The sequence below is a fragment of the Neolamprologus multifasciatus genome, chromosome 3 (assembly GCF_963576455.1).
Source record: "Neolamprologus multifasciatus chromosome 3, fNeoMul1.2, whole genome shotgun sequence".
Taxonomy (NCBI): Eukaryota; Metazoa; Chordata; class Actinopteri; order Cichliformes; family Cichlidae; genus Neolamprologus; species Neolamprologus multifasciatus.
In genome coordinates this window covers 24,116,746-24,138,797 of record NC_140441.1, presented here as the reverse complement: position 1 = coordinate 24,138,797, position 22,052 = coordinate 24,116,746, and the positions used below count along the sequence as shown (strand labels likewise).

Here is a 22,052-nt window from a genome sequence, read left to right as displayed (position 1 = left end):
GAGTCACTCAACGAGTGACTAAGTATTTCCTGCCAGGCACAGAGACATGAAACATAAGCCAGTGTGTGTGATTGAAGCAGAAGATATACATTTATTAGTATCCATTTCTGATAAGTTGGTTATCTGTGTTACAAGTGTGTAACAACAAGTTAAAATATGTTAAATGACCCAGAGTGTTTGTTCTGTTAGTTATCAAGTTCAGCCTTACTCTAAATGAAATAATTATTTGATCACCTGCTCGATTTGTAAGTTTACTCATTTACAAAGAAATGAACAGTCTCAAACTTTTATGGTAGCTTTTATTAAAATCTGTAAATATTAATTCGATCTCTTATTTTTTTATTTTTTTATTTTTTTTTATTTTTTTTTTTATTTTTTATTTTTTTGCCTGTCCCATTTGGTTCTTTAGCCGTCAGAATTGTTGTCTGAAGACCAACAAGGATACCCAATGGATTTATTTTGCCAAATGGATCATCATGGCATTGCCGTATTGGTCCATTTGATCGACCTTTGTTTTTATTATTTATTTTATTTTATTTTCAGTTGTTACAGACGGGACAGACATGAGTGAGGGATAGGAAAGGGAGAAAGAAAGAGGAAGGAAAAGAAAAACAAAAGGGGAGAGGGACAGTGAGAAAGGGGGGAAAAAAATATCTCCGGGATCACCTGTTGAGAGAAAAAGAATAGAAAACAAGCAAAAAAACAAAACAAAACAAAGCAACATACTATACACAACACCATCGCATTAATCTAGCTAAGTGTAAACAGCAGTAAATACTAAATATTGAATGTTGTTGTGCAGCACGCAGGACAGACAGCGCACAATGTGCTTTGAAGTAGCAGCCAAGAAAGGTGTGATTTAAGTCTACAAACAGTGAACACCTGTGTGCACACCTAATTCGGTCTCTTAAATGTTAATATGAGAATTAAAGGTGAATATTAATGTCATTTATCAGCAAGGTGATGTGTACACTTTAATACTTAAACTAAACTGAACCAATGTTTTCTGAGTCTGTAAGCACATCTGGGTTTTTTTGGTTTGTTTTGGTTTTTCCTGACATTATGCAACTTTTGGACTGCAGCTGTTGAATGGCTCTCAAAAACAGTCCAAATACATCAGGTTCAACCACAAACCTGTTTTCATTCGCCATGCGATTGCTCTGTACCCAGGAACGGTGACCACAAACAGAATCGTTCTTTTGACCTGGAAGATTTACACATTGGCTCAAGAAGATGCCCTTTGGCATAAAACAAATCTATCAAAACCAAATATCCTGATCAGATGACAGAGAATAAATAAAGAGGCCTTCCTGGAAATTCTGGACCTACCTCGCCTCAACTAAGGTCAGGTCCTCTGTCCCTCCAGTATGATTCAAATCTTCACTGAAAACAAACCTCATCTAGTTCAGTATTAGCTGAACTTTTAACCCACAGGGGTTACTTCACAATGGTTAATCATCCAACAGCATCTTTATTATATTAAAGAGAAAACGTATTTGCCCCCTTTACTGATTTCTGAGTTCATGATTCAACAATATGAGAGAGACTGGGCAAAATTGACATCCATGGGAGAGTTCAAGGAAAAAACTACTACTGACCTAACTTTTTGAAGGGTTGGAGTCCGAGCAGACGTAAACTAATACAGCATTTCATACCAGCAGTCAAACATGGTGATGGTAGTGTGATGGTCTGTGGCTGCTTTGCTGTAATTGTTGGAACTATGGGTTCTGCTCTCTACCAAACAACCTTGAAGGAGAGTATTGGACCATCACTTCATGCCCTGTAGCTCAAGAGCACTCAGGTTATAGAGGAGGACAATGGTCAGAAACACAACAGGGACTCCAATTCAAGATGGCTAAACAAACAAAATGAAGGTTTTGGAGTGGCCTAGTCAAAGTCCAGACGTAAATCCAATTAAAATATTTTGGTATGACCTTTAAAAGGACCTTCAAAAGGTCACTCATGCTGGGAAAGTGACTACTGTTGTGCAAAGAGGAGTGGCTAAAGTATCTCCATAGTGATGTGACAGACTCACTGCCAGTAATCACAAATGCCTGATTGCCGTTCTTAGTGGGAAGGACAGCAAAACCAGTTATTAGGTTTAGGAGGCAATTTGTTTTTCACACAATACCAGGTAGGAGTTACTCTTCATTTCGCTCATGAAAAGATTCGCTACACTGTAAGCAGTGTTTTAGTACCTGTTCTATTTTTATCAAACTCTTTTGTAGCTGAGCTGCATTCAAGGATCAGAAATCACAAATATATTTTTTTTTTCTTCATATTGCTTGTTGCTTTATACAATGAAGCAATGACTTTTTAAATTAGGAGTCTGGGCCAGCACACATCCAAACCAGAAAAACATAAAAACCTCACTGCTGCAAAATGGTCAAGAGGTGCTCTAAACATTATTGTGTAAAGTTGTGTTAAACTACATGTAGATTAGGTATTAGGCATGAGATTAAAAAGCCATCACTTTCAACACAATTAACTAAGCCTTAAGAGGAAAACGTGACTTTAAGATTACGAAAGTTTTTGCTACAAGGATAATTTATCAGTTTGTAAACAAGTGTTATAGGTAAACTCCATGTCATTATCAAGAAGCAGAGAGCTGTCACAGACTGGAGGCTGATAAAAAAAAATACCCTGTTCAAGAAAACTTCTTGAATAATACAAATGGCAGATAATTCGCTGTAGTTATTAACAAAGCCAAACCAAAGGCTTGTATGTGGAGCTTTGGTAACCCCCCAGGTCTCTGTGGACTCTGGAAAAGTCAGATGGGGAAACAAACAATATTGGATGGCCAAACCCGCAGGACTTCCCAATGTTGCGGAAAGAATGCAACACCAGCAAAACAGAAGGCAAAAAAGTGAGATGTCAAGATGTTTCTTGTTTTCATGCAGGATGAGGTGCGAGTCACGGGTTAGAGGCAGCAAAGCTCTGATGGGGCAACTGTGAGTCAGAAACATTTTACAGCAATGAATGACAGAAAAATAACACACTATGTTATCGGCAGAGCTGCCGGCAGTATGTGGGGGGTCTAAAGTTTTCCTAGCTCTTGTTTATGAAGTTATGGTTTGGAGTGGAATTCAGCACAAAAAGCAGGGGGGACAAGAACCACTCTCCGAGTAAGTTGACGTTTACACACGCACACAAAACGGCTTCTTTTGGACCTCCCAGATAAACTATTTTTGCTTGACTGATAATTTTCACTCACCATCTAGTTCTCTAAACCTCTTCCTGAAACACTGACTCATATCTGACAGGAATCTGCTTGTAGGTTTCAGATTAGGAGCCACATTTCTATTACTTCATAGCTGACAACAAAACACAATCATAGTGTGAGCAGTAAACTGGTGGCCTCTGTTTATCGCTCTCTCTGCAATGTGATGCCTAATCTGGAAGGAAAGTTCAGAGGTTAAGCACAGACGGCACCCAAACAAACCTAAGGGAGCCATTATCCACGTCAAAGACGCTCCTTGGCGGGGGTGAGCTCATGAAAACTCATTGGACAACCCTGGTGCCCCCTGACCAACCAACACAGCAACCAGTCTGTTAATTAGAACCAAAATAGAAGACAAATATTGGGTGCTGAGGACCCATTATAAGCCTCACAGTAACTCCCAATTAGGACATAACCTGTTTCTACAGCAGCTGGGGGTTTACAGAACTGGGTGGACTTGAACAAGCATGACAGCGCCCCCCTCAAAAAAAATAAGAAGCAGAATTTAAAAAACTAAGTAACGGCAATATGCATAAATTATTTTAAAAAATATTGGTCAAAATAATAGGAAAGGGTAATTAAAAGCAGTCTGGCTATCATATTTCAAAAGGTAATGCATCGAATATAATGGATAAACAGTTAAAATACAGTAGTACAGTGGCTTGCATGTGAATTGTAAGATAAAAAGGATAACAGCTGAAATAGCTAATAGCACAACTGTGCGTTAATGTGTTGCTACAATCTTCCCAGGAGGTCAGCCCATGTAATAACTTTTAACTATACACATCCAAAATGTGAACAAATGATAGAAATTGATCATTAAAAAGCAATATGGCTAACAGTTAGACATATCTGAGAAGCTAATGATACCACTGATTATCATGGATAGACAATTGAAACACAATACTGCAATGGCTAGCATTTCAGCTGCAAGCTAACAGCACGGATAACAATCGAAATAGCTAATAGCACAACTGAAATTATTTGCTGATAATGGATAACTGGGGGGAAATGGTCACTGGTGAACACAACGTATCACTGCTATTTTGTACTAGAAGTAGTTGAATAAAGGTTAAAATATTAAGCTAACAGACCTTAATGGTTCAAACTGTTGTCTTTATATTTGCAGTGCTGAGCCAGTCATGTGAAAAAGTAAGCAATCGCAGGTTCGGTGTAATCCTATGAAAAACGACATCTTTTACTGCTTCGACAGAAATTAAGAGGGTGGTGATAATCAAATGCACTTGATTACCTGTTCATCAGCAAGTCTGACAGCATATGCAAGCAGACGTTTTGGCAGTTATCTGATTTGTGTTTTAACGCATTGCTAAATCTTCCCAGGAGTTTCCATCCCAGCAAATTCACCTCAAGGTAGACATAGCTTACGGGTTTTTTGCTGTTTCTCAGACACTACAGGGCTCAGTTAGCCACTTAAATGGTTCATATCAGTACAATTGGAAAAAAAACTGAGCATTGTTTGATGTGTTTGGAGAGGTTGTCAGAAGAAAGTCTCTTTTCTCTCTACAAACAAAAAAGGCAGCTCGGCTGAGGTTACAAAGTTGCTTCTGAACAAACCACAAGTTCTGGAACAATGTTCTTTGGACAGATGAGACCTAAGTGGAGATGTGTGGCCATGAAGTACAGCACCACATTTGGAGAAAACCAAACACGTCATAGCCACTGTGACACACGGTGGTGCACGGGTGATGATTTAGACTTGTTTTACAGGCACAGGGCCTGATTTGGGGCCATGATTTGGGGTACTCCCAAATCATGAGTACCACCCCATGATTTGGGTACTCGTCTGGATACCCAAATCATGGGGTGTACTTATTTTTTAAGACTCTATCCAGTCTTGTGTAAATGTTCTTTTTAGTGTGATTGTAGTTAACTCAGTTCTGCAGATTTATTTATTTTTTGTAGACAAAAAATCTAACCAGGTGCTCTTGACTTCAGCTAAAGATTTTGTGTATGTGTACTTACAAACTGGGGAAAAGACAATTTCCTGTTACAGTTCATTTTTGAACCTGGGTATCTATTTAACAGTCAGTCTGTAGGTTTCAGTCCTCTCACTTGGTTTTCATCAGCAGAAAAGGTTTTCTGAAACTAGTTTTTAAGGCTTCAATTTATCCTGTGTTTAGGGCCTTCTCGTCAATGTTTGCTTAAAGGTTTAGCTTCCAAAATCTATGAAGACAACTTGTTGTCAACTTCCAGATAATCATAATGTGTTTGACCATAATAGATGAAACACATCCAAACATTTTAAATGGACCAGTCCATACTTTGAGCAGTTTAGTCTCCTATTTCATCCCTGAGGGAGAAAGAGGCAAACTCCAGCCTTACAGAGCAACATTCACGAAGAGAAAGCTCTCAACTTTTCAGTATCAGTCTCCATGGGGCCCACATGTCTCTTCAGAAGAGCGAGAAACAGGTGGGATGCTGATGCCAGAGTCCAGGCCGCGATCTAGCTCCATCCCTCCGCTGTCCCAGTACACTTCATCCAATTTGGTGTCATAATTGAGACGATTGCTGGATTGCATGTTTCCCTGTTTGTGATTTAGATTCTGATTGGACACAATACCAGAGAAGGGCTCGGTGGAAACATGGTCAGGAATAAACTCCAAGTGGATCTCACAAGGGTCGACTGTACCCGGGGACAGAGGAACCAAAGGGATCGGATCTTGAACAGACGACTTAAGGAATGAAAGAAGAAATGTTTTATTCTGGAAAACTGCATGTGTTTAAGTATTTTAGAAAAACAGAGGGTGAAATAAAGTGAAACACAATAAATCATACCGGAGCCTTGGGCTGATTCTCAGTGGCTGGTGTAGCTTGTCTTGATTTTCGTAGATACATGATGAGAATTGGGAAAAGAAGAAGGGAAGTCAGGCCGATTCCCATACACAGCGCCGGCAGCAGCCCTGTAGGGAAGAAATGCATGCAGGTTGAACATGTCTCTGCTCAAAAAAGCATAGAACTACACTAAATCATTTCAGACCCAAGATTTACAAGTTGCATCACCAGAAAAGCTGCGGGAAGAGGCAAGCAAGCTTCTGCAGGAGATCTAGCTGACCTCTTGGACTTATGAAGTGTGGTTCACATCGTTTAAGGATCCAAGCACAGCTGTCTTTATGAGGCTGTCTTGCAGTTTCATGGGAGGTTCTTAGTATCCTAATAGCACCTAAGCAGTATTTTGGACCTCACAACTAATGAAAGTAGGATGTGTTGTGAATGATCCATGGACAGGTCTGTTTTCTGTTCTCAGTGTCAAAACTATAGAAGCAGCAGTGATTTCTTAAGCTATCAAACGTGAAGATGGTTCGGGTAGCTGTTAATTGGGCAACCTTTAGTTTTTAAAGTAAACTGTATCTCATCTCCTCACCTGAACTGGCGACTGTTTCAACGCACTGAGGGGCTGATTTCGGTGAAGCCGCCATGGCAAAAGTTGGGAAGGAGAAGTTGGCCTCAGCGCAATATTTCTGACCCAGAGGCAAACCGGAGAACTCCACATACGACACGACCTCCTGAGTCCAGACTGTGCGGCTCTGCAAGAAACAAGCATGTATAATGTGTAGCTGGTACTACTACCACTACTGGTATTGCTGCTTGAATGATTCAGGTCAATCTTAAGTAGCTTAACAAACAAACATTCCCTTGAAAATGGTCAGGTACAAGGACTGAGCTGAAAATCAGTGACAAAGCAGCCAAAGAAAAACCTAAAACTAACACTACATATTTAAAGTGTATTTAGCTTTAAAGTTCATTTTGAACACAATACTTCCTTGTTCTAAAATATCAGTAGAACTGGAGACAAAGCATAGCCACACCTGGTATTCTGCACCACTCGGCTCAGTATACACAGTCACTGTGGTCCAGGGATCAATCAACTTAGAGATGGGACAGCACCTCTCCAGAGAGCACCTCCTGTTGGCAGCACAGGGGAAGTGCACCTGCACCACCATCTGGTCGTCTTTCAAAGAGACGGAAACAGAAGGAGGACTGAAGTCTGCAGAGGAGAGACAGAGGCTTCAAATTCAAACCACCCATGATATTTGAAAAGTAAACCTGCAGAGTCTCCTCAGTCTGTGGCATATTTTCACTCCGCTTCATTACAGAAACATTAAGGACTGTTACTTACTGAAGTCACTGTAGTCAAACTTGCATGGTTTGAGCCACACAGTGGAGCTGGGACTGAGGTGAACACCAAGGCGAATCATGTTGTAGAGCTCAAAGTTTGAGAAGACCTGAGAAATGTCACAGCTTTGGGATGAGATCCAGATGCACCATGGCACATCCTGCCACGGGTCCCTGCAATAGTAACACCAAAATTAAAGAACAAGTAAGTATTGCATTTAGAATTAACTTTAAAGTTACATATGATATAATTCAACCATATATGCATACCATTTAAATATGTAATGTCATGCAAAGCAGACTCTGCAAAAGTCTTAAGCCAACCCTTTTTTCTTTGGCTCAGACTATCCTGTCATTTTTAAAGTGCTCTTGAACAATAGTTCTGCAGGCTTCCTGTAGGTCTCTTAAGTTTTTTCTTTGGATCTTGGATGCTTTTTCATCCATTTTCAGTCCAGTCCTTGTACTCGGGGGGTTTTATCTACAACCAAGTTTTGTGTCACAAAACACATAGTATAAAACACAGTGGAGGCTCGTTCATGGTTTCTGTACCTCTATTTTAGTCAGTGCTGTTGGAAATTTTGTCAACATTGATGAAATTATGAACACAGAAAAGTACAATTTTTATCCACAATGTAATATCATCTCACACTGGCAGCAGCTTCATTTTTCAGCACCACAGTGATCCCAGGTGGTCATACCAAATACTGACTCTTAGAATTGTACAATCTCAATTTTTGCCTCATATTCTCCATTTTCATGCATGTTTGCTCATGTTTCAATAATTTATCATTTCCCATTCTCCTAGCAAAATATGAAGAAATGAGGGCTGGCTCAAGAAGTTTCACAGTACCTTAGATGTTAGTATGAGGCCGGTTAATAGATACATTGGGCATTTGTTGCATTTCAATCTTCTTAGTTATTTTCATTACGTCCAGTGGACATTTACTTGGGAGTTTATTAGAGACACCAGTTGACAATAATACCTCCCAACAGTTCTGCATTCTGAATTTTACATTTGTGACGCTCATGATGTTCCGTTTTGTTGTTACTGTAATCATTTTAAAGGCCTCATTTTTTGGTACTAATGAACTCCTCTGTATTATATATACTCTTGTTTGCCTTTCCACAAGAATCTAAATTATTTGTGTTTCTTGTTATACACATAATTCAGTATTCTTATTGTAATCAGCATGCACAATGTAACTGTGCAGTTATATATTAACAGCTGATCCAATGCCAAATCCAAAAGTGTCTGAAGACAGTAAAATCATGATCATCTAATTTAACGTACCCAATGCTGTAGACACCAGCAGAAATAAGGCTATAAAGTGTGCTGAGATAAAAGTGAGCTCAAAAAAAGAAAAAATTTAACGTGACACAATGAACTGCAAAGTAAAATCAGAGTGTGTGAGGTTACAGGAATATGTCTCTCTCTCTGACACACACACACACACACACTCAGACAGACTTACCCCTGCGTCTTTGTCTGCACAGTGTAGGTGGTATTAGGACTGGCATGGGGACAATCCCACTGCAGGAGGCAACCTAAGTCCAGTGATTCCACTGCAGTGTAACAGACTAACTCGCTCGACCCTGGGAAGTTCGCACGAAACCCGTACACCAAAAATAGACACACATAACACACACAGAGGTTCTCATTGGTCAGCAGAGTCCGATTGTGCCAATTTTGTTAACACTTTAAAGCACGAGTGCACACAGAGGGAGAAGACGACCTGATGCAAACTGGTTTTTAGCACAGTTTGAACAGGGGGCTTTAACAGCAACGCTGACTTCAATTCCTACCTGTGATGAACAGGATGTACAACCCCAGCAGCACCATCAACCAGGTTATACTATGCATTTCCATGACAACCTGTTGACCTCTGGATCAAGAAAGGGCTTATAGAGCGTGTAAAGTCCTGGAGGTGACTGACTCCCTTTAAAGCAAGACAAATGCACCTGTAAAGAAGCACTGAGACTGAGTAAGCTGCAGGCAAGAATGAGGGCCTGAGGACAGCAGGACGGTGGAAGGGGTGGAGAGAGAGAAGGATCTAATTGAAGGCTGGTGATTTTGTAAGGGAGAGGAAAGGCTTTAATCTCCTTAAAGAGGAGGGCCATAAAAATCAAGACTGGGATGGTAATGAGATTCAGAATACTTTATTAATCCCAGAGGAAATTACGTGAAGAAAGAAGTGTTCATTTTACTGATCGTTTGGTGCTCCTGTACTCATTAACCCCATTTCAGTTGCCAATTTTATACTTGGCTACCAAACCACAAACACCTTTAAGTCACAAAAAGGAGTATATTTTAAAAAATAATTTCCTTTCTACCGTTATTAAAGGTTCTTTGCCAAACTGCCACAACACACGGCAAAACTTTCCAGTTTGCAGCGTTTATACTGAAACAACAAGGATAACCTAAATGTTTATTCAAATGCAGGATTTCCTCTTTGTGATCAACGTCAACCAAACTGCACATTTTCATTCAGTTTATTACTTAATTAAAAACAACAGGTGCTGCAGTGCACTTTATAAACACCCTACAATGTTGGAGAGAAAAACCCAACAATTAGACAACACCCCTACAAGCAAGCACTTGGTGACCGTGGGAAGGAAGAACTTCCCTTTAACAGGAAGATACTTCCAGTAGTACTAATCTATGAGGATGGAGGCTCCACAGGGTTAATCACTATAAAAATATCTGCTTATGAATTTGCAGAATGTCTTTGCAATAAAGCTTCGAGACCAGAAGCTTTCTGGTTTCAGTATGTAGTCCACTTTCTGAGGGGAAAAAAAAGAAAAAGAAAAAAGAAAGGGTGGGGGGGTGTGTGTGTGTGTGTGTGTGGGGGGGGGGAGCACAAACTCAAACCCCCCAAAATATTGAAACCCCCCCCCACCCTCAAAACAAGCTTCCATAATGTGGGGAATAAAAGGAGGACTGAATTTTTGGAAATACAGATTTGTCTTTGCTCATCAGATGATGGGTTTCACGACTGTTTAGGATTGCTCCAATGTAAATAAATACATTTGAAGCAGATGGGGGTTGGAGATTTTGGTCATAACTGCTGACAATATATCCTGAAATAGAGATGAAAGACTATAAGAAACACCCCAGGAATCTAAAGCAGCCAAAACAAAGTAGACACAGCAGATCAAAGACATGAGTGCATTCTGTCTTTTTATTCAATGCCATGTTTAAATAATAAGAATCTGTACATCTCTTAAGCAGGTCAAAGACCTTCATTCCCAAATATAATGATAAACAGTTTCCTTATTAACAATAATACAGCTGAAGTGCTTAACCAGGCAATCAGAAGGACCAACAGAGATCATACAGCAACAAAAATAGTCTTAAGAATGGTGTACATCACACACACACACACACACACACACTGAATCCAGACACACACCTGCATTCAATTCACAAACACACCTCAGCAGAGCATCATACACCTGATAATTAAAGACAAAGCAAAACTGTCTGTTCATTCAGCACCAAACATCATTGCAACAACAATAATACTAAGCTGAACATTCCTCATTCCAGGATCCTCTGACATATCAATCTATACATCTGCAAATATTCAACATCCAACTGATGTGGATCCCAGACTGGAGTGTTTACATGCTGATCAGTTCTGGACGCTGCCGATCAGATCTATACAGGCACGGCTGACGTCACAGGCTGTGCCGCCCTCAGTCCAGCAGAGGGCGTCGCCTGAAAAGTTTTACGTCCCACGGCTTTGTTGGAGAAAATCAGCCGGTTTTGGAGTCTCTCTGTAAAGCGACCCAAACACTTAAGAGTCACCTGTGCACCAAAAAGTGTGTCTGGAAAATAAGCAGAGTATTGCTGCGTTAAAATCTGTGCAAATTTTAAAGAGGACCTGCTTAATTCCCCAGAATGTGACCTTTTGGTGCAGTTTGCACGTCTGCTCTGTGTGCATTTGGTGTTGAAGAATCAGGGTTTATGTTTGCACCCCAGGCAAGGCGAGCCCCGGCTCCAGGCTGGTGGTCGTGGTTGTGGGTGTGGGGGAGGGCGGCAGGCCCTTGGGTCCTGAACAAAGCAGCCCGTGAGAGGCCGCGTGGTCTCCGTTCAAGTTCTTGTAAGGGTTACGCCGTGGAGGAGCTCTCAGACACACTGAGGGGAACCGGAGGCCAGCCAGGCAGCAGCCAGGACATGAGGAGATGACCTCCTCCTGGTCCAGAGAGTGTCCGCTGCCAGAGCCAAAGGGAGAAGAGCCCGCGGGGTCTCCTGTTGGGGAGTGGTAGCCGTTGTTGTTGGTTGTGGGAGTGCTGTTGGTGGCGGTGCTCCAGCCCAGTGGTCGACTCACAACCACATTGTTGTTGACCAAACTGGAGAGCGGCGGCAGGCACGGAGGCCCGTTAGAGATGGCCGACCCCCAGCCGTTTGACAAAGGAGGACTGGATGGTTGTAAGGGAGATGAGAAATGGGAAGGAGGAGAGGAAAGTTTGGAGTAAGGAGACGAAGTGCTGTCTTGCATGTCTGGGGAACTAGTGCAGTCCATTGGCTCCTCCTCCCTCCCTTCCTCCTCCTGCTGCTGCAGCTTCGCCTCCTTCTCATGGTCGAACATGTTTACCGACAGCGCCTCGAGAGACAGAGGGAGACCTGAATCACTCGCCCTGTAAGCATCCTTCTCTTCTAGAAGACCGTCCTCTTCAGTTGCCTCGTTTACTTCCGTCTCAGACGGAGACTCCTCAGAGAGAATGATGTTCGGTGCCGACGTGAGGTGTGGAGGAGGCGTGCAAGGCAGCGAGTGGCAGCGCCTGTGCCTCCTGGGCATGTCAACAGCATCCGCATCAGATGCAGTGGTGTCATCGCAGTCTGGTGGAGGAGGCAGCGTGAAGGTCAGGGAGATGACTGACTTGCTGGGCGTGTCAAACAGCTTGATCTTCCCGCCTTTGAGGTCCTCCCTCTGGGAGAAGGGGTTAAACCGAGCAGGAGGAGCCAAGGTAGTAGAAGGCGGCGTCTCTGAAGGATGGAGCATGTCGGATTTGCTGCGGGAGAGACGCTGGTCTAACAGCAGGCCGAGGGATCGCCTTCGCACAGGGCTGACAGGCGGAGAAGTTGCTTCTAAAAGCAGAACATTCGTGTTAGTTTACAGAAGTGAGACCGAGTTCTTTTCAGTGAGGCATCTACAGAATGGCTCACCTTTGACAGCTGGTTCGGCCTTCTGTTTTCTCTCAGCTTGTTTCTTCTCCAGCTCTGCTACGATTTGGGAGAAAGATGGACGGAGCTTTGCGTTCATCTGTCAAATTAGAGGAAAAGGATGGAAAGTTAAAACAGGTCATAAAACAGGCAGCAGTTATAAATAAAAAAAAACTCAAATGTAGAACCATCTGAAACATGTCCTCGGGATTTTTGGCATTTAAGCTGAAGTTACAAGAGTCAATAACTACTGTTAAATCTAAAGATGACAGGATCAAGTGTACAAGTTCTTGGCAACTGTAACAAAATGCCAATGGACACTTTTCCTTCAAACATCCAAACAATTTGATCTCTCGTACTGAAGCTCAAACCTTTGGTCAGTGCACTGCACTTGAGGTTACATCATGCACAAGTCAAGAAGATGACAAAGTGAGCAGCAGTGAGCTAACAGCACATATGACATGAGACAAAATGCATTTCTTACATTACAGCAGGCGATAGCCAAATTCAAGAAGTGAGATGGGCAGTCTGCCACCATATGTCGAAAGGCCTCCACATCCAGACCAAAATCCTGAAAGAACACAAAACCGAATAAGTTCTGTTTCAGTACATGTGAGCACTTTGTTTAAACAGTCTCCTTACTCCATCTTTCTATCACAGAGACAAGCGACTGCAACCAGAATCTTCAATTGCTGTACTGCTAAATGGCCACAAGGAGGAGCAGTGCTCTTGTAATAGCTTCAAAAGGTCTTAAAGTAGATTAATAGTCTGTTGCATGTCAAACTCATTTTAGCTCATAGGCCACATGCAGCCCACTCTGATCTCAAGCAGGTTCCACCAGAAAGCCCATTTAATGAACTGGAATATTGGCCAGAGCCAACAGCTTTTTGGAGAAGCTGAGTAGTCTGAATAAACAAGACCCTTTATCTCACTTCCTTAAAGATTTCCCAAAATCTGGAGTAGTTTGATCTTCCACAAAACCATCCAGTGGACCAAATGGGACCCCGTCTGCATCACACAATACTACGATTTAATATTAAGGCTGTGTCCTAAATAAATGCCATGTTATCATGCTGTTAATAAAGGCTGCTGTAAAACTACAAAATCAAAGCAAAAACAGAAAAAAAAAAAAAAAAAAAAAAAAAAGAGGCAAAAATCTTTAAATGTTTTTCACATACTCCATTTTTTTGGTTTTTACCATCTACACTGACTGTTCTGAGTAGTTTTACTGATGTTCCAGTTTGACAACACAACTTAAAATCAGTTAAAATAAATAAAGAACAACAAATAAATAGGTATAAAATGAGAGGTTGGGTGACTTAAACACCAGGTAGCGCAGCGCTGCACGTCGCTTCTTTTGAGCCCTTTAAACATTCGATTTTTCAAGCAATAGGTCAGTCAGCTTTCTGTTTGCCCGCAATGACATTCAGAGGATTTTAAAATGATCTACAGCAGCTATCATTTCAAATATTTTTTAATTATCTCTCTCGCCTGTTGCTCAATCTTAGGAGCCATTTTAACAGTGCTGCTTGCACAACCATTGCGCTCTGGAGGAGCACTTCAGATGGCAACAGGCTTGAGGGTCTGTCCTTGAGCGGAGACAAACATTAAATCAATAATGGCTTTATTAGAAACTCCTCCCCACACTTCCTTAATAAAGAGGTCAGATTGTGACTGAGGTGTGAGTGAGATGACGAGCGTGTCAGGAAACAGGATAGGCGATGAAAACATCGTCATCAGTACCTCAGTGCGTGGCAGGATGTCAGGATCAGCCTGTATCCTTGCAATGATCTCACACAAGATGATACCGTATGCAAACACGTCCACCTGCAGAGAGAGGACGAACAGTCTATCAGCCAGAGATAACACAGCAGCTGAAGATAAGACCAAATAAGTGGAAAGACACGCATGCGGACTACGTATGGCTTCTAATATTATCTGTGTACTTTAAATTCAGATCGGATAAACAGCAAGATAAAAGTCTGTCACTTTTTCATTGTTAAGCTTGCTTGACAAAACAAGTCTGCCGTAATTTCTCTCAGCTTTCAACAGTATGTGGTTTATAGCCAATTTATTATTTTTGTACATACGCACCATATTCTGCATATAGTTTATACCAAACTGGAGCTTCTAATAAGTCTCTACACACAAAACAGTCATAACCCAGGCCAACGAGTGCACCAATTACATAACCACATAACCGCTTTATTAAATATTGATTGCTGTACATCACTGCCCGTTTCCTCTGTTTATTTGAGCAGCTCTGATCACGCCCACTGCGGACCTTGGACTTCTGAAACAACATGCAGCTGAAGTGAAGTGAAGAAAGTGAGCTGTCAGTACCTTCTCATTATACACCTCTCCTCTGAGCACCTCTGGAGCCATCCAGTAGGGGGAGCCAACCACAGCCAGAGGCTCCTGGCCTTCTTCCTCACTGCAGGAAAACAGGAAAGAGAAGAGAAGCAAAACCTCTAAATGCACAAGTGTAATGGAATCAGGTTAAATTTGCTTTAATGTAGTGTTTGGATAATGTGCGTGGACTCTATGCTCGACTTTGTTAAAAGTGATTTCTTCATGATGCAAATACCCTCCAACGCTTTAATATAAAAACGCAAACAATCGACATTTGAATTTAATCTGATTTTTAACTCGTCAGATAAAACAAACTCAAAGGCAGCTCCTGAGGTTTTGTAATCGTGAGTTGTTTTGGGCCATTTCACCACTTCAGAAAAAATAATTACCAGAACAGCAAACCGATGTGATGCTTTGGCTTGTTTTTTTGTTTTTAGTTAAAAATAACTAAATAGACTCTCAGAGTTTAATGTTTTTCTCAACAGAAGTAACAGATCTTTGTCTAAATTTGCAGCATTTTGTAAATCAAATCGACCTAGGAGGGCTTTTCTTCAGCTTAAAATGGGGAGAGGCAACAATCGGCTGCTTGGCATGAACACTATGCAGCTGTGTTTTGTAGTCAGTGCTTTCGAGTATTTATCTAGTTCCAATACACACATTTAAGCTGTCATGGTGCCACCTTTAGGGCCTTTAGGACACAGATGTTCATTTTCAAAAACCCAGCAGTGACTCATGCAAAACAATACACGATGATGACTTTCTATATAGAAGCCTGTGACGTGCAGGAGACCGAAGAAGATGACAGATTGATAAAAGGTGCAACAAGAGCAGACTTCACAGGCCAATTCAGTGACACAGAAGCTAATTAAGAGGTCGTGCGGGGTGAGACGTTACTCTGTGCAAGCGTACGTGTGTTTGTGTGCACTTCCTCAGTATCTAAGAAACCACAGTGTTTTTCAGTTATCTGGAGATATTGTTGTGCAATTTTTGACCGAATTAAAAAGGAAGGAACACAAGAATGTGCAAGGACAACGTGCTTGCACACATGCCTGCGCGCACACACACACACACACACACACACACACACACACAGAGCTGGCAGATACTTCCTCTGTGCTATTTCCATCTGCTACTGAGGGCTATGATACAGCAAAAAAAACAAAAAAACAAAACAAAAAAAAAAACACATACAGAAGGGAGAAAGGATGAGTCGAGACGGTCACAGCTCCTAGTGTAAACACCATTTGGAGAAGTGGACCGGAAGAAATGAGACAAACTGAGCGACCGCAGAAGGCAGCACAGGGAAAACACCACAACAGAAAAGTCATCAGCATAAACAGTTCAGATGATATCAGCAGAAGGGAGAGAGTGACTTGTTATGAGGGACAGCAGAGATCCAGCAAAGCCGGGAGAGCAAAAGGAGGAGGACTGGAATAGTTTGACCTTATTTGGAGCGCTAAACCCCTGTCATCATCTTTCCTTTCCTTTTTTCCCCTCCCCATGCCACAAGCACAGCAGTTTCAGTCAAAAACACACTCAAAAAACACACACCATCCATTTTCTGCTAGCGGCCTGCTGCAGGATGCAACAGTGTTTGACTAAAATCAAGAGCAAACAGCCTTGGAAAAAAAAAACGAAAAAAAAATAAACAAACCACAATTGACCAGCTGCTATTGAAACAAAGTCTAGAACAAACAGAGCTGTCATGTTGGATAGGTGGAAGTATGCAAAAGTCCACAGTGACAGTTACATGGAAGACTCATCTGTAAAAATGTCAGCCTTATTTTTCAGCTCATGTGACACATTTTGCAGACACACAGACAAGTGGCTGGGGACAGACAGACAGACAGACAAGTGGCTGGGGACAGACAGACAGACAGACAAGTGGCTGGGGACAGACAGACAGACAGACAAGTGGCTGGGGACAGACAGACAGACAGACAAGTGGCTGGGGACAGACAGACAGACAGACAAGTGGCTGGGGACAGACAGACAGACAGACAAGTGGCTGGGGACAGACAGACAGACAGACAAGTGGCTGGGGACAGACAGACAGACAGACAAGTGGCTGGGGACAGACAGACAGACAGACAAGTGGCTGGGGACAGACAGACAGACAGACAAGTGGCTGGGGACAGACAGACAGACAAACAAGTGGCTGGGGACAGACAGACAGACAGACAAGTGGCTGGGGACAGACAGACAGACAGACAAGTGGCTGGGGACAGACAGACAGACAGACAAGTGGCTGGGGACAGACAGACAGACAGACAAGTGGCTGGGGACAGACAGACAGACAGACAAGTGGCTGGGGACAGACAGACAGACAGACAAGTGGCTGGGGACAGACAGACAAGTGGCTGGGGACAGACAGACAAGTGGCTGGGGACAGACAGACAAGTGGCTGGGGACAGACAGACAGACAGACAAGTGGCTGGGGACAGACAGACAGACAGACAAGTGGCTGGGGACAGACAGACAGACAGACAAGTGGCTGGGGACAGACAGACAGACAGACAAGTGGCTGGGGACAGACAGACAGACAAGTGGCTGGGGACAGACAGACAGACACACACACACACACACACACACACACACACACACACACACCAGAAGGAGTCGTGTTTTTAACGTAATAGCTGGAGACAGAGGAGGATGAGGACTAAAGAGACAAGAGTGTTTGTCAAGTTTGTCTGCATGTGTGGGCAGAGACACACTGGCTATGGCACTGCTTTGAGGTCAGCCTCGACAGCCCTTTTAAAACAGCAGTCAGACTCATATTGTTCAACCAATGGCCAAAACCTTTCTGCAAAAATGCTGTACATAAAGACCACAAATTCTTTAGTCTGACACATTTAGTCTCCTTAAAACTCCTTTTTTGGCATTTTCCAAAAGTGAAAAAATTTATAACACTGATGGATGTCAAGTACTGCATTTCCTTTCTAAACTCTGATGCAGAAAGTAAAGTGCTGTCATTTGTAGCAAGTATGTGTTATACTCGTGGATACTACATTAACCTGTTAGTTCTGTGCAGAGACTCACTCTTTATCAGATAGTTGTGCAGATAAATTTAGTTCAGCTATTTGTTTCAACAACACGCAGCAACCTGCTGCACTCGTGGTGTCACTGCTTTTCTTATCTAACAGCATTAATCATCATCAGCCACCAAAATTCATGCACAGCAAGAGAGAACTCATTACAACATAGCGTGCATTTTAACACCTGCCCATAAGCCATGCTGCATGCACCCTCAGGCCACCAATACAAGAGCAGCTCCTCATGCAATTCTTTCTAAAAGGAAAGCCCAACACTATAATGGACAAAGGCTTGCTTACATTGAAAGGGCTTTCATTTTCAGACACATGAAAGAACACCACATGCAACCACAGGATTATGTTTTGTTTGTTTGCTTTAAGCTGCGAGATATCAGACTGGAAGGGGGTTGCCTACACCTGCAACCCCCTTCCAGTCTGGGGGTTGCAGGCTCAACCTCCAGACTGGAAGGGGGCTCAAAGGAGGATGGACACATAGGAACTGGTGGAGTCTAGCAAGGCCTGGGTTAAGGCATTCTTAAACACCTCCCCAAGGTCCTGCTCCAGGTCGAAAACTATGTATTCCATGTGGTCAACCTACTCATTAAAGATACAGGAGCTGCTTGGCCCTTGAAACCCATGCAATACAGTTCCTGAAGCACAGTTTCTGTGCTGATGTTGATGCCAGGGCAAGTTTGATTTCAGCATCATACCATCATCCCAGACATTCTTATAGAGAAGCTGGTAAACTTGGACCCCCCCCCCCCTCCACATGTGCATGGATCAAAAACTTCCTCACAGACCATTCACAATCAGTCAAGGTTGGCAACCAGAGATCATCCACCCTGTCTCACAGCACTGACTCACCACAGGGATGTGTGCCGAGTCCACTCTTATACACCATCTAGACCAGTGACTGCACCCCTGCAACATCATCATCAGATTTGCAGACGACACCACTCTGATGGGGCTCATCACCAACGATGATGACACCGCCTACAGGGATGAGGTCCAGCGACTGTCAGAATGGTGTAACTACAATAACCTCACCCTAAACGCCAAGAAAACAAAGGAAGTGGTCATGGACTTCCGCAAAACAAGAACTGATCCCCTCCCCTATCCATAAAAGGTGACTATGTGGAGAGGGTGTCCTCCTTTAAGTTCCTCGGCACCCAAATATCTGAGGACCTATCTTGGTCCACAAACACATCAGCCCTAGTAAAGAAAGCCCAGCAGCGCCTCCATTTCTTGAGGGTTTTGAGATGTAACAGGCTGCAGACTGAACTCCTAGTGTCCTTCCACCATGCCACTATCGAGAGTGTGCTGGTGCACGCCATCCCTGTGTGGTACACTGGTTGCACAACAGCTGACAAGAAGAGACTACAGAGGGTCATCAGAACTGCAGAGAAGGTGATCAGCTGTCCACTCCCCTCCCTGGACTTAATTGCCAGCTCAAGATGTCTCTCCAGAGCCAGGGCAATTATAAAGGACCACCTCCATCCTAACCACCACCTCTTCAACATCCTGCCCTCTGGAAAAAGGCTCAGATCCATCAGGTGCAAAACCAACAGACTAAAGAACAGCCTCTTCCCGTGGGCTGTCAGAACTCTTAATGCAAACTAAGTGTGTAAAGATTTCCCCAACACATCCACCCTGACACTGCTGTTGATCATCTATGTGCAATATCTCAGTCTTTCCATGTTCTGTGCAATGTTTTTGGCTCATGTGCAAAATTCTGGTCCCAGTCTGTTTCAATGTTTCTTACACATACACCATGTATATAGTCTCACTCACATATATGTATACATATACACTGCTTTTTATTTTATTTAATTTATTTATTCCCCCCTTTTGTTGTATATTGGTCTCTCTTCTTACTTTTGCACCTTTGTGGTCCAGCTACCCAATTTCGCTGTGCAAGAAACTGCACAATGACAATAAAAAGCTCCAAGTCTCTAAGTCCAAGTCTCTAAGTCCAAGTCTCTAAGTCCAAGTCTCTAAGTCCAAGTCTCTAAGTTTGGAGCCCTAGAAGCGACTTTTTAACAGCACCACTTACAGTTGATGGTGGAATATCTACAAGGAAGGACATTTCACAAACTGGCTTGCTGCAAAGGTGGCATCCTGTTACAGCACCACACTCAACTGATTGAGCTCTTCAGAACGACCCATCCTTTCACAAGTGTCTAAAAGCAGACTGCATGTCTGTGTTCTTGATGCTATACATCTGTGGCAGTGATAGCACCTGAAGTCAAAGATGTGTGGCCCAGTACTTTTGCCCACACAGTGACATTCCCAAGAATACAAACCTCTCCACCACAATAAGGCAGATTTTCCCTCAGTTTCCTCCAAAGCAACCATTTCCAGACAAATGGCTTTTACATGACTGCCCGTTTTTCTTCAAATAAAAACCGAGTGAAGCTAGAGCCAAGTAACAACTAGTGGAAATTCATTTCCATTTATGTAAAAACTGCATTTTAATTAATGAACCGTGGGACAATTTCATTTCAAAGTTTTCAGGACCTCCTTACTTCAGGCACAGACATCAGGACCGTCTCCGTCACACCACTTCTTTCGTTGCAAGAGAAAATATTAAGATGCTGCACTGCTTCTTAAATAATTTCTCTATTCTCCAACTATCTTGCAACAACCCTCATGCTGGTCATTTTACAGATTCAGAGAGAATATACTTACATGTGATCACTGTCAGATTTATTAAAAAAAAAAAAAACAAAAAAAAAAAACAGTTTGCATAACAAGTCTACAATTTAAAAGAGAACCTAAGAATTTGTGTGTTTTGTCTCCTCTACTAACACTTTGTTGAACCACTTTTTCTTCTGTAAACATTTTAACGTCTTTTCCCCTCAATCTTTAGAGCGGGGCCCTTTTATGCCAAGAATCTGATCATCTGCCACTTAACAGACATGATGTCAGTGGAAAAATAGCTGCAGAAATTAAAATAAAGACCCATCTGAGGATTGCTGGTCATTTATAGCCTGTACAGGCCAGTGATGAATTGTAGAAACCACATAAATGTCACTAGAAATGCAGCTGCAAAAACGAAGGGGAAGAGTCATAACGCGACACCAGCAACAGAGCTGGGAGTTAGTGGTGTGTCATAAAAGCTCACACTAAAAAAAAAAACAAAAAAACAAAAACACTGAAAAGATCACTGCGAGCCAAAATGCCGTCCCGTCTGCCTTCCCCTGGACCTATGAAACAGAGCGGAGGCAGCGTGTGCCTGTGTACTTTGGAAAAACCTGACTGATCGGGAGTGAGCAACAGTCTCTGTGTGTGACTGTGTCTCATCCGAACGTCTCCAGGAGAAAAGCAGAAGTTGAGAGAAATATTTCGAGTGCACGGAGAAAGAGATATGGCATGGAATATAAACAGAGCAGAGACGAGTGCAGGAGTGGAATTTATTGAGCCCGACTTATCTAATCACACCGCTGATAGGTGTCGACGGACTGACCTGTAATCTGGTATTTTCTCTGCCAGGCCAAAGTCTCCCACCACAGCCGAGCACACGGCACCTTCCCAGCGCACCAGGCAGTTCTGAACAGAGGGGCAAAGGTCACATGAATCACTTTATTGCTGCATCCACAGTATGTGAGAGCGGGGCTTTCTGCATGCCTGCAAAGATGTTTTTGGTTTTTTGCAAGAAGAAGAAAACTTAAATTTAAGAAAATTCAGACATTCAGAGAGCATCAGATCGCAGCGTCCCTCCCAAATTATTTCCTTTACACTCCTAGAAATACTCTGGACGCAGGACACGTGATGCCCACTCACTAGTGTTGAATGCAGCGGCAATAGTTTACAAAAGTCAACGACCTGCCGGGAGCACAGATGATAAGCCTGCAATCACCAAATCTGGTACATTTTTACACAATGTTTATTAATGTGCATTTTAAATACAATAAAACACATAGGCTCCTGTAGGATACTCAAAAACAACCTATAAAAAAATGTGAGAAAAAAACCCAGACGTGAGTAGGGGCTCTAAGTGTGTAAAGTTCGCCTGCCAGAACTCCCACAGATGTTTTGGCTGCTGTTTGGCACAGATCCAGGTCCAACACTGGACCTTTGTGATAGCATCATATGTAATTTTACGATTTGTAACGCACCTGCAGCGCCTTTAAATCTGTACTCA

General features: G+C 42.6%; 2 protein-coding genes across 2 annotated transcripts in view; both read right to left on the bottom strand.

Moving 5' to 3' along the window:
- Positions 1-331: 331 nt before the first annotated feature.
- LOC146522126 (uncharacterized) lies at positions 332-10,182 on the bottom strand. The gene is made up of 7 exons (XM_085153922.1): positions 9,158-10,182; positions 8,827-8,947; positions 7,359-7,528; positions 7,048-7,226; positions 6,603-6,765; positions 6,017-6,141; positions 332-5,913 (listed from the first exon to the last, which is right to left on the bottom strand). Exons 1-7 carry the CDS (start codon positions 9,219-9,221, stop codon positions 5,605-5,607), a joined length of 1,131 nt encoding a protein of 376 aa, XP_085010048.1. The 5' UTR covers positions 9,222-10,182; the 3' UTR covers positions 332-5,604.
- A 333-nt stretch (positions 10,183-10,515) lies between these two features.
- The window catches only part of tesk1b (testis associated actin remodelling kinase 1b), a 31,597-nt gene continuing 20,060 nt past the window's right edge, over positions 10,516-22,052 (bottom strand). The window contains exons 6-11 of the mRNA XM_085153918.1: positions 21,375-21,457; positions 14,865-14,955; positions 14,265-14,348; positions 13,006-13,092; positions 12,525-12,621; positions 10,516-12,446 (exon numbers count right to left, since the gene is read on the bottom strand). Coding sequence (XP_085010044.1) covers positions 11,320-12,446; positions 12,525-12,621; positions 13,006-13,092; positions 14,265-14,348; positions 14,865-14,955; positions 21,375-21,457 — 1,569 coding nt within the window. The 3' untranslated portion in view covers positions 10,516-11,319. The remainder of the gene's footprint in view (positions 12,447-12,524; positions 12,622-13,005; positions 13,093-14,264; positions 14,349-14,864; positions 14,956-21,374; positions 21,458-22,052) is intronic.